This window comes from Anastrepha ludens, chromosome 6 (assembly GCF_028408465.1).
Source record: "Anastrepha ludens isolate Willacy chromosome 6, idAnaLude1.1, whole genome shotgun sequence".
Lineage (NCBI taxonomy): Eukaryota > Metazoa > Arthropoda > Insecta > Diptera > Tephritidae > Anastrepha > Anastrepha ludens.
This window is the reverse complement of record NC_071502.1, coordinates 125,657,309-125,670,023: the sequence shown is the minus strand read 5'-3', so window position 1 is coordinate 125,670,023 and position 12,715 is coordinate 125,657,309. Positions and strand designations below refer to the sequence as shown.

The 12,715-nt window shown below is 36.5% G+C and overlaps 1 protein-coding gene across 1 annotated transcript; it reads left to right on the top strand.

The window, feature by feature from the left end:
• Positions 1-10,610: 10,610 nt before the first annotated feature.
• On the top strand, positions 10,611-12,036 carry LOC128867299 (putative gustatory receptor 36b). Its single transcript, XM_054108408.1, has 2 exons — positions 10,611-11,645; positions 11,806-12,036. Exons 1-2 carry the CDS (start codon positions 10,611-10,613, stop codon positions 12,034-12,036), a joined length of 1,266 nt encoding a protein of 421 aa, XP_053964383.1.
• Positions 12,037-12,715: the final 679 nt, after the last annotated feature.

Below are 12,715 nucleotides of genomic sequence, written 5' to 3'. Positions count from 1 at the left end.
TAGGCGAAGCATGAAACAAAGTGAGGCAAGAGAGGATTGCAGGTCCCCTGAAAACATTGTATGGTTAAATCTTGCTATATGTATGAATATTCGCAGTACCTGCACATTTTTTAATAAATCTAATTGCCTTTTGCCCTGATTACTCTATACTATCTCTCAGAATTTTACCTGTGCATTTGTCCATTGATTTGGCTTCCACTAATTTACTACAATTATCTACTGCACCTTTGACAACACCCTCAATCGCCTCAATTGAGCGAAAAATATCTTACAGTACACAAATTGTGAAATGTGCATCCGCTTTCCGATCCCACTTTTTCACTTTGACTATTGCAAAAATATGTAGAGTAAAAAGGCAAAAAATCTAAAAATATTTGCTATTTGTTGCAGCCACGCGATTTGCGCATAGCATCGGGCAAACATTATAGAAATTATTGAGAAGCATGCCGCACGCCACTCACCACTGGCAATGAGCAAACTGCAACTTACGATCTGGGACTCACCTCAAGCCACGATATATGCAAATTCTGGTGAGCTGATTGCATTGCTCAGCTTGAAGATACACCCAGATTATTGTCTACTGGCCCATATTTAGTTTATATTAAATAAATGGTTTGTATTTTTTTTACCAAAACACGTGTTGCATGCATAAAATGTGTTGCACTTATTACTGAGTATTTTGTTTGCTTTTAATTTTACAATTACAGAGCGGCATTGCTGTGTGGTATTTTGTTTAAAAGCACGGTTAAATTAAATATAGAAAGTGGCTTGAAAATGTTTGGATCAAACCTAAATGGGGTGAATACAGATTTGTCCATATGTGCTGCTACTTTTCAAAATGTAACAGGTGGCGCTAAAGTAATCCTCCTATCAGAAAATGCTATAAATTTTGCGATTGGCCCCTAATGTCAGTTCTGTTTTGACATTTGTGTAGTAAATACATGTAAATATACGTTAATAAACAATGTTACGCTACACTGCTCCAGAACGCGGAATATTGCTGACTATTTATTTGACCAATAATCGGTCGGTGACTTTGGCACAACGTGAATTTCGTCGCAGATTTCCTCGCCGTCCAACGCCTACTGGTGAAACACTGCGACGTTTAGCCGCTCGCCTCGAAGAGACTGGCACAACACGAGATGCTGCCAGGCGTGGCAGACCCCGGAGTAGATGTTCTGCAAAGAATATTGCTGCTGGAGCCGAGGATGTCATGGAAGCGCCGTCGACATCGACCAGACGACGTGTCACGCAAATGGCTATCAGTCGACGGTCTTTGCAGCGAATTTTGGCAAGATTTGAAAATGTTTCCGTACAAAGTCCAATCGCGTCTAACATACGCTCAAGCCATCCTTAATTACCACCAAGAGGAAGATGATTTTTCATCAAAAATAATCATGAATGATGAGGCCCATTTCCATCTTAGCGGGTACGTAAATAAGCAAAATTTACGCTTCTGGGGCACTGAAAATCCGCGTGTAACCCACGAAGAGCCATTACACCCGCTCAAAGTCACTGTATGGTGTGCTGTTTTCGCTGGAGGAGTCATCGGACCATTTTTCTTCGAAGACGTCGCGGGCCAAACGGTTACTGTGAATGGTGAGCGCTACAGAGCAATCATCAACGAGTTATTTTTGCCGCAACTTGATGAATTGGGATTGGAAAACATGTGGTTCCAATAGGACGGTGCAACGGCACACACTGCACGTGCCACAACCGATATGCTAAAGGATGCATTTCCCGGGCGCCTAATCTCGCGTTTTGGCGATTTGCACTGGCCAGAAAGATCGCCTGATTTGACCGCTCCAGACTTCCTTTTGTGGGGCTTTTTGAAGTCGCGGGTTTATGTCAACAAGCCTCAGACTCTTGCAGCTCAAAAGAATATGAGGACCTATGGCCGGAAGTTTTGGCCAAAGGGATGGAAAATGTCATAAAAAGGGCTCAAATGGCAATCAACTGTGGCGGCGGCCATTTACATGACATCATATTCTCGACTTGATGTAAAAAAAATTAAAAGACCAAATAAAAATAATCCACAAGAAGAATCAAAGTTTTTCATTTTTTTTTTAAATTACAGCCAAAAAACATCACAAGGTCACTTTTACGCCACCTGTACTTACTTGTTTGATTTTGAATTTCAGTTTTATTGAGCTGGAAGTAAACTATGTTCGAAAAAATTAAATGTTTCCAATACAGACCCATTTAGCAGCAGCTAAGGCGAGATAAAATTTGCTCAATAAATCTGGGAAAAATTGTTGAGTACAACATTACCAGCAGTTTGGAAATTAAACTAGTTTATACCAAAAATGGTTCTCGACCAAAAAGCGTTTCTTAAACTAATTTAAGGCCGCTGAAACCAAAAATGAATTTTTTTTTTCAAAGAACGGTTCCCGAGATATTCCCAAAAAACCTGTTTTTTGGGCAATAGTGCAGTTATTACCTGCAATCTCGAAAACAGTGCGTGCCATTTCTTTGAAGTGCATAAATTTCGAAAGACAGGCACACATATAACCTACATGGCAATACGACTATATAATTCGTATCAATGGAAGTCGTAGTTTTCGCAAAACAGCTGTTGAAAGTTAAAAAAAAGGCATTTTTGACATTTTTTACTAAATTATCAAAGATTACTAACTTTTTTCTGGAACAAAAATTTTTTTTATATCGACATAGGTTTTCTGAAAGACAATTTTGTCACCTACATTTTAAGCCTGAGTTTGTCTGAATCGACGAAAAATTGTAGAAGTTATGACCCATAAAGTCAACACGTGTGATTTTGCAGCTTTTGACTTGGCTATGTTTGAGGTCGAAAATACGCTTTTACTCTCAAACTTCTTCTTTTATGATACACGGAATCTTCACAAAGTTGCATCCAGCAGTAGTCGCTCATCATTCCTTGAAAAAATCCAAATGACTGTGAAGTAGGTGCATTTTTAACGACATGCGAGCACCTGTTAACAAAAACAAAGTTAATTGTAAATTTTCCAATAATTTTCCAATCCATTTATATGATAAATATATTTTGGAGTATGTACGTTTTACAATACTAACCAATATTTTTAAAGTATTTCATCATTGTATGAATCAATTGACGGTCGTTGTTGCTCCTGTTGTTTCCCAAGAATCCATGAACAACTTTTTGGAAAGCTTTCCAAGCTTTAGCTTCGGAACTGTAAAGGCATTGTTGAAATTCTGTGTCCGAAAACATTTCTTTATCTGTGGACCGACGAATACCTATAACCGCTTTGATTTTCTCTGTTGACAATCTTGGGAACTTGGTTTTCAAGTATTTAAGGGCTGTGTTTTCCGGTTTTTTTGCCAAAGCTTTCAAAAAATTCTTCATTAGCTTATGTCGTCGTGCACAAATTTATACTTGCAGAAATATGGCGCCACCGAAAAATATACACAGACGTACAATGGTCATACCTAGCTCTTATTTAGCTGGAATTGGTACAATGGGCAAATAAGCCTATTTTACGACATATATATATTATAATTAAACTCTTAATTTCGCTGGTCACCTGGCCTTCATAACTTTTGAAGACTTGTAAAATGTATGAAATAAATATTGTTTTTAATTATAGTGAGCCTAAGAACAATTATTTTGCGTGACTCAATACGCAGGCTGGCATGATTTACTTTTGTTCGAAACCGTATTGTATACATCAAAAGGATATACGACAGACGATGAAATTGTCTTCATTCACATAATATGTTATAACTTCTACAATTTTTCGTCGATTCAGACAAACTTAGGCTTAAAATGTAGGTGACAAAATTGTCTTTCAGAAAACCTATCTTATGTCGATATAAAAAAATTGTTTGTTCCAGAAAAAAGTTAGTAAACTTTGATAATTTAGTAAAAAATGTCAAAAATGCCTTTTTTTAAACTTTCAACAGCTGTTTTGCGAAAACTACGACTTCCATTGACACGAATTATATACTTGTATTGCCATGTCTTTCGAAATTTATGCAGTTCCAAGAAATCGCGCGCACTGTTTTCGAGATTGCAGGTAATAACTGCACTATTGCCAAAAAACAGGTTTTTTCGCAATATCTCGGAAACCGTTCATCGAAAAAAAAAATACCAGTCTAACGGTTAGACGCGATAAAAGTGAAACCTTCCGTAAAACAAACTGAGAGAGAATGAGACGAAAGCAGCATTAGGAGCGGGATAATTATAGGTTCATTATAATATTGCTATAAAGTTTATATTTTATTTTCTTCATTTTATTAATATATTATTCATCCTCAATGTTTTCAATTTCAACAAATGATACAAGTGGCTTATGATAGCTAAAATATGATACAAATGCTTTGTTTCGATGTTGTCAGCATATCTTTGAAATACCGCGTCAATTGTTGGTTTTGATCGTGTTGTCGATTCAGTGCGATTGTTACACATTTTTAAATTGAATGTTGTATTGAGAAAGTCAATTAAAGGAACCGCTGTGTCCAATGCAAAATTTACGTTAAAATCGCCTCTTAAAATCATTGGAACTTTATCGTAATCTTTTCTAAGTATCCGCGATACTTCTGGTGTATACTTTATTAAACTTTCGTGAATGAATTCCGTGATGCTATTTATTGATTGATTCGGTGAAATATAAATTGCCACAGTTAAAACTGTTTTTCTATTGCTCAATCTGGTTTCGCATGCACATATTTCTCCCACTTTAGAGAGCTGAACAGACAGTGATTCTAGTTGCTGTGCATTCAGATCAATCTGTGGAGTTACAATACGAGCACCGTCATTTTGATTGTGGTATATTGCAACACCGCCTGCAATTGCGGTAAATATTTAAAAATGAAAATATTTACGAATATAAAATACGGACGCAATACAGCACACGCGGTTGCTATTATGAGCGTCGTAACGCGCATATTACACAGACGTACTAACATACACACAAACATTCGTAGGACGCTTGGCCTAAGCAAGTATTAGGTAGTGTAGTATAGGTATACATAATGCCTTCTCGGTCACCGTGGTTCCGTAATACGCAGGCGCGCACACTTACGTACTAGCATACATACAAACATACATAAGTATGACGCTTGAACTAAACACCAAAGCAAGTAATAGACAGTGGAGTATACATGCTACAATACTCACTATACGTATATCAACATATAACGCTTCGTAGTGTCGCTTTTTCGTTTCGTCGAGTCTCAAATCACTCCCAACGATTCTAAAGAAGTTTTCACTTCAAAAATAAAATTCATTTTTGGTTTCAGCGACCTCAAATTAGTCTAAAAAACGCTTTTTGGTGGAGGACAATTTTTGAAAGTGAAAATTCGTAAACTAGTGTTATATGTAACCCCAGTTCAATTGGGTCATAACACGACCATCACCTACCATCCACAATAGTCTTCCGATTAAGCAACAGCAATAGAGACGTGCGATTGCATCTTTGAAAACTTGGAACAGCTCTTCATATTAGCGAATTTATTTCACGTCCAGGTTCAGTTTCACTCTCTGGCTCACAACCAAATTGCCACGACAGATAAACGGTCGACATCTTAAAACTGTAGGTAAAACTGTAAAATTGTGTAGGTTGCCTTAGCAACGTCGGTTGATCCCTCGCATTACACGAATTTTAGTGAGGAACTTAAGGGGTTATACGCAGTTATGACTTTCAAAAAAATCGATTTTTTTTATTGCATTTTTGTAATGTACATATATTCAAAAGTATACGCACGAAATTTGAAGTAGATCTAAGCAATACTTTCGGAGTTATACCTAAATATGTAGAGATGCATCGGCACGTTTTAAGGTAGGTATTGAAACTTTAAACGTGTTTTTTTCAAAACGGCATTTTTCAAGTCGGTGTACACGATATCTCGAAAACGGCTTGTTTAATCGGTCAACCGTTTTAACTCAATCTTTAAAGATACATTTTCTAGTAATTAATCGTTCCTTTTGTAAATCTGATACTTATTTTCCATTTTATAATCAATTTACGGCCAAATTTTAACGTAAAAATCGAAATCATTTCTTTTAAAAGCTGCCATTTTGTGAAAATTCACTATTTTGATTAGCCGAACGATTAATTGCTAGATAATCTAATATATTAACAAAATTTGTTTGGTTTTTTGATTTCAGATAATCCAATCCTGAGTTACGATGTACACCGTAAATCGTCTTTTTTTAAAGGAGGTTCCAGAAATCGCCTGCAGCGCGCTCTATAATCAACATTTTCATAAATAAAAAATTTTGTTACGTTCTTGAAGGATGCTTTTATAACCGCCAAAAATTTTCAAATTAAAATATTCTGAAGTTTCTTCAGGAAAAATCCTTGACAACCCGTCTTTTATTTGCTTCATAACTGCGTATAACCCCTTAAGAACTTACGAAATGAAACCAAATCAAAAATCAAATCATTGTAGGCGCTAAAACCTCTCCGATTTTGCTCTGTAAATGTTATGCCCGTATTGAAAATCCTATATGAAATAGTGAGTGACATAAGGAAAAGCGCAGTTTTGACTCTTTTTCTTCTTCGAATGAATTTTAATTATTTTTTATAACCAAAGCCACATAAATAAAAATTTCAAACTTTGTTCAAAATTTTAAAACATTCATCCATTTTTGATCAAAGTTTCACCCATTTCATTCGGAATTTTTTGGTATATAATTTTGTAGCCAATATAATTTTAGTGGAATAAAGTGCAAGTTTGAGGTGACTAAGAACTTTCGTTGATTTTTGATAAGTGTTTTCCTTGACGGTGTTGCACATTTTCTCCATATAACAAATGCACAACATTGTTTTTTATATAGAATTTTGTCTTGTAGTCAGAGAAAATTTGTTCAAAAATCGACTAAATGTAATAGTGGCCTAACTTTGCACTTTTCTACCTTAAAATTTAATAAGCTATAAAATTCCATTCCAAAATTTGTTCTAGAAATTCTAATTGAAAACTATAGAATTGTATTGTATTAAAAAGTTTGTAGTAATTTTTGTATAGTTTAAAACTTGGATTGATATGGTTTTTGTTAGATAATTTTATAAAAAAATAACGAAAAGAGAGTATAAATATTCAGGGGCTATAATTTTGTCGCGGGCGGTGTATTAAAGGGACTTCCATGGTACAAGTTTGGCTGAGTCGAATATATCTTTCGATAGCTGAAGTAAATTTATATTATTTAAAAAATAATCTTTAACTCAAAATACAACCATCTAAAAAATAAAACGTGAAATTATTGAGAAAAGAAAAAATGGAAATAGAACTGCTACGCAGATAAGTTACTGAAATGCAACAAAACCTAGTTAGTCTAGGTAATAATATTGTGAATGTGTGTTATCCCAAATCCTAGAATTTATATTATCCGAACAGGTATTGAAATCAGTAATTTTGTACCGACTACCGTAGCCCAACGGCAAATACCGTAGTCAAGTTTAAGAACACTTTTAAAACTTTATTTTCAAAAGACACAGTTCCCTCTGTTCCTTCAGCCAATATTTGCGGTGGCAATAAAGAACCCACAAGAATACAAATTTGGAGAAGCTCGCGTTTTATTAAATTTGGGGGGTATATTCGTATTGTTTCGGGTGGAGTTTGACTTCTTGTATCTTTGAAGTTCCATATGTAGAGGAGGATAGAGATCGAGGTAAGTTGCAAACAATATTTTTAAAGAAAAAATGTGAATATTTAAATAAGCAAAATTATAGTACATTGGTTTTAATATACGAGTAACTGGCGATGGTAGTTTATGTAAAAATTCAGCTATCGCATTGTTGCATAGACGGATATAGTTTCCTTGCAGTGCTGCCTGCCTTCGATGTCTCAATGAAATATAGACTGTTGTTGCTTGAGAGCTTTTCGTAGTCAAAGTTGCTTAGGAATGAGCTTTTATAGGACCAAAATGATTTGTTTAATGTGATTTTACTATAAAAAGCCACAATAAGCTTTCTTGAGGCTTATATATGCATAAATAAATATTGTATATACAAAACACATAAACATTCCATACAAAAGCTTCCCATATAAATTATATTAACGTACATATATACATAAATAAAACATCTGGACTTTGTGAAGTGTCACTCCCGCCTTGTGAATATGTAAATACATAAATTTTATACGGACGTATAGCGTTTTTCAATAGGTGCGCTTCAACTTTTTTCCGATAGGGAGGGCGAACGACGCAATATTTTTTATTTTTCGCTTGTCATTTGTAAACTTCATTAGTATACATTTCATCATGGAACGCTACACACTTGAGCAACGATTGCAAATCGTGCAAATTTTTTATGAAAATTTATAAATTTTCCAAAAAATCATCTTCAGTGATGAAGCTCACTTTTGGCTCAATGGCTTTGTCAACAAGCAAAATATGCGTTACTGGGCAGAAGGGAATCCACACGTGATTCATGAGGCACCGTTGCATCCCGAAAAAATCACTGGTTGGTGCGGTTTACATGCCGGCGGCGTAATTGGCCCATATTTCTTCGTTGACGAGAACGATCGCCACGTTACTGTGAATGGAAATCGATACCGCGACATGATAAACGATTATTTTTGGCCGCAATTGAATGGTATGGACTTAGACGACATGTGGTTTCAACAGGACGGGGCCACAAGCCACACAGCACACGCTACAATTGATTTGTTGAAGAGTAAGTTCGATGAGCGCATTATTTCCAGAAATGGACCGGTCGAATGGCCGCCGCGCTCGCGTGATTTGACGCCTCTAGACTATTTTCTTTGGGGTTATGTGAAGTCATTGGTCTACAGTAACAAGCCGGCGACGATTTGTGAGCTCAGAGCCAATATTGAACGCGAAATTGCTGGAATTTCGGCTGATTTATGCAAAAGAGTGGTCGAAAATTGAGTTCAACGATTGGACTTCGTAAAACGTGCACGCGGTGGTCATGCAAAAGAAATCGAATTTCATACTTAAATGTATATGTTCAAACTCGATAATAAAAAAAAAATTAGTTAAAAAAGTCAAACCGTTTGTGTTTTATTCGAAAAAAAGTTGAAGCGCTCTTACTGAAAAACGCTTTATATTCTTAGTAGAGATTTGGCCAAGCTTCTCTTTCGATTTGTTCACTTCTTTGATTTTTATGATACAATTTTTCTTAGCCGAAATGCAATCGAAGTTTTTGTTCGATTATTCAGAGGAGAAAGGCATTCAAGGCAGAGTAATTTTCGCTATTGCTATTTCTTTTATATAGAGGTGAAGCCGTTGGGTGAATCATTTTCGCGAAGGAGCATAAGAAAGCAAATACGATATTTTGCAACGTATTTGAACATTTTTTATAATTTAAATATAACATCTCAAAAATGTGTATCAAAACTTTAAGTCGATGAGAACAAAATTGAAGAAGTTATGAGTATTTGAACGTCCGTTGCTCCCAGAAGGGTTCTATGCCTGCCCTACACTAAAGTGTTTTTCTTTAACTTGTTCTTTTTTGCCAATGCCAGGTATCTCCGGGGATATTTTCTTAATACCTGTAGTTATACTGTGCCGCAGTCAAAACAAGAATGCGTTGTAGCAATTAGGAAAGAGCGAGAACTATAAATTGAAGCTTTGCCCCTAAACTTTCCAATTTTTGACAGTGCATTGGGTCTTCCTTATTTGGATACATCTGATCCACATTATTTGAAAAAACTCTTATAAAACTACATTTATTGTTGTTATTATATGTCATATTTTACCCCAATTTACTCCTCAAGTAGGTCGATTTCAAACCTATTTTAAATAATTTGAAATATATTAAATTTGCATGGCCGATTAAGAGTTCAAATATTCTACTAAGATATTCCTCAAAAAATTTCAGAAGTATTTTCAGACGAAAACAATGTGCCATAACGGACAAAGGCTCACCAATAATTTGTTTAAACATTATTAAACCTATAATACCTACTATCTTCTCCATTGTATATAGTATACATTGCATATAGTATACATATATAAGTCTGTAAAAACACTATCATGTACAATATATTTTATACAATGGTAGTCACATTAGTTTGAAGGTATTTGAATGTTGCCTAAAGTGTAAAAAAGAAAGTTTGAATGATACCTTTTATGTATCAGCCGGGAACAAATGCATGGTTTAGCGACTATTTTGCATATTGGATACTGGTGGCTTACTTGGCGATGGTAGAATATAGCTTAGAAGAAGGCTTTATTGCTTAAAAAGCAACGTACGAATATTTTATACTTGTATAGGAGCGGAGGGAGGCATGGGTCTGCACTGAATTGAAGGGGTTGACTGGAATTAGTTTGTCATGGAGCTATTTTGTGTTCACATATCCAAAATCAGCTTTTGAAGGTTTTAATGAATTTAACATTTCTCAAATATTTGAACTAGAAATCTTAGTAATATTTACTTTGCTCGAGTGTATCATGAATAAGGGCTCGTTGATAGCTAACTCACTATGTCACCAAACACTAATTGCCCTTTAAATAGTTAGGCATGTTTTTGAAACGACTAATAGTTGTAATTAAGTGCATAGAGGACGAGTTTCGAATGGTATCGTTTGACGAACGCATGTGCGAGTAACAGTTCTGTTCGAGTTTTCGGCTGCATCGCAATGAGGACGCGAGTAATCTGACGAATTTTAACACGCAATATTTTTCTTAATAAAGTAATAAAACTATGCGACAATTTGTGACGTTTTGTTTGAAGTTCTTGAATTACGTGGGCATTTTAATCGGCTTCACCAGTCTCCGCGTGGATTACTCCACGCAGAAGGTAGTCAAATCGAAGCCTGCCAATTACTATGTGGTGTTCGCAAATGTTACTATGGTGGCCTTGCTGCCATGCGCCCATACAGTTTCCATCAACTACATCACTGCGAGTTTCAATAATAATTTACTCGCTTTCACCGACTCCGTCAATTTATTCATTTGCTACATTGTTATTGTATTTTCGGTAGTGAGTCGACATCGCCGCGAAAATATTTACATAGAAATCTCGGATGAAGTGCGCAAGCTTGACCTAACCTTCTTCAACAAGTTTACGTTGAATTCAGGCATTGAGAAGCGAGCCGATTGGATATTGCTCATCAAAATATTTACCCTCAGTCTGGTGGTGCACGTGCCCATTTATGGTGTATTCCAGCAGGCGATACGCGTCGATGCGAATGTCATCATGTTGGCAGTATATTCGAGCATCATGAAGGGCATTCTCCATGGAGTCATGTTTTTGTTTTTCTTCATGCTGTGGCTAGTGCGTACGCGCATATGGCGATTGAATGCACATCTTAATGATCTTCTGCATAGACAGCTGAGGCTGCATGGAAGCACGAATGTGAATTTGGCATACAGCAGTGATGCATTACTCGCAGCAGAGGAGCTAAGGGAGATGGCTAGGGTACATGCACGCCTTATCGCAATGCTGCAGCGTCTCAATGCTGCGTATAGATGGCAGGTGATTGCAGTGCAGCTGACGTATTTGATAAGCAACATTTCGTATGGTTACTATAGGGTGGCAACGTTGGATGATTCCATATATCAACATCAGACTATGCCTTCTCTCATTTCATCTTTTGTGGCAAGTACAGTTGTATTTCTGGACATCAATTTACTATATTGGGCAGCAGATGCAACAACGAGTGCTTGCCAACACACCGCCAGCTTATTGCGCAACTTTCAGGTGTTGTCGTTTATGGATGCAGCATTTGAGCAGCAGGTAAATGAAAATGAAAGAAAATTAGAAAAATGACACCTGAAAGTAGGCCACGCCAACAATAGCACTTTGGAATATTTTCATTAATTGGTTGCGTGCGCGAATGGCGTTGTATACTTTCAGGAAGTAAGCAAATTCTGATTATGTCCAAACATTATTACAGTGCGAAACATTTGCGCTGCAATTGAAACAACAAAATATGCATATAAACATCGCCGGAATGTTTAATCTAAATCGGCAGACTGCATTGGCGCTCTGGGCCTTTTGTGCGCGCCACATACTCATTCTGGTGCAATTCGACTATGAGGCGCGCAATCATGGGAATCGGTCAAGTGGTGTCCTGGAGCATGTTAGCCGTTTGCTACAATTTGGCGAGATTTGGGGAGAGGAGTGAAGGTGAACAACGAAACAAAAAAGTCTATTAAAATCGGTTGAGTGGCTTCGGAGTTTTCGAAGCAGGCACAATCCCCCACACATACATTAATTTAATTTATTAAGTGAAGTAAGGGATTCAGGGAGGTTTTCCGCTTACTATTACTAGCATAGCTGGAGCTCTATTTTTTTGGCTAATCTTTAGTTTCTAGGCAATGGAATAAGATTTAAATCCGCGAACATGATATCACCGACGTTTTCGTTTATCACCCCGACAACCTCATTTTCTATGTTCATATTACCAGAGCGGAATCGTTGTAAGCAGCGCTTTGTTGTTGCATATACATAAAAACGCGAATCTTTTGGGCGCCCGCTTTGATTTTTCACCGTGGTCGTAGTGCAGTACTGAAGAATGTATCAAATTTTATATTTAGTTTATCTCTAATTTGCCACGTTGTAGCAGAGGACTGCTTGTACAGGGTGGGCGATATAGCGTTTGCTTTTTGAACCACCTATTTTTTTGAGAATGGTAACACAAATGTCATGTCAAATTTGTTCATAATTTACTTAAAGGTTTGACATTTACGAAATGGGACGCTACACGCGTGAACAACATTGGCAAATATTGAAAACCTATTTCCAAAGTGGTGAGTCTTCTTCTTCTTTTCTGATTTTCACATCGGTGGCTACGTCAATAAGCA

What these genes read in the sequence shown, in the direction of transcription:
- LOC128867299 (XM_054108408.1), top strand. Translation starts at nt 10,611, where the DNA reads ATGCGACAATTTGTGACGTTTTGTTTGAAGTTCTTGAATTACGTGGGC. An exon ending in ATGCAGCATTTGAGCAGCAG is followed by an intron (nt 11,646 to 11,805) that starts GTAAATGAAAAT and finishes ACATTATTACAG; the next exon opens with TGCGAAACATTTGCGCTGCA.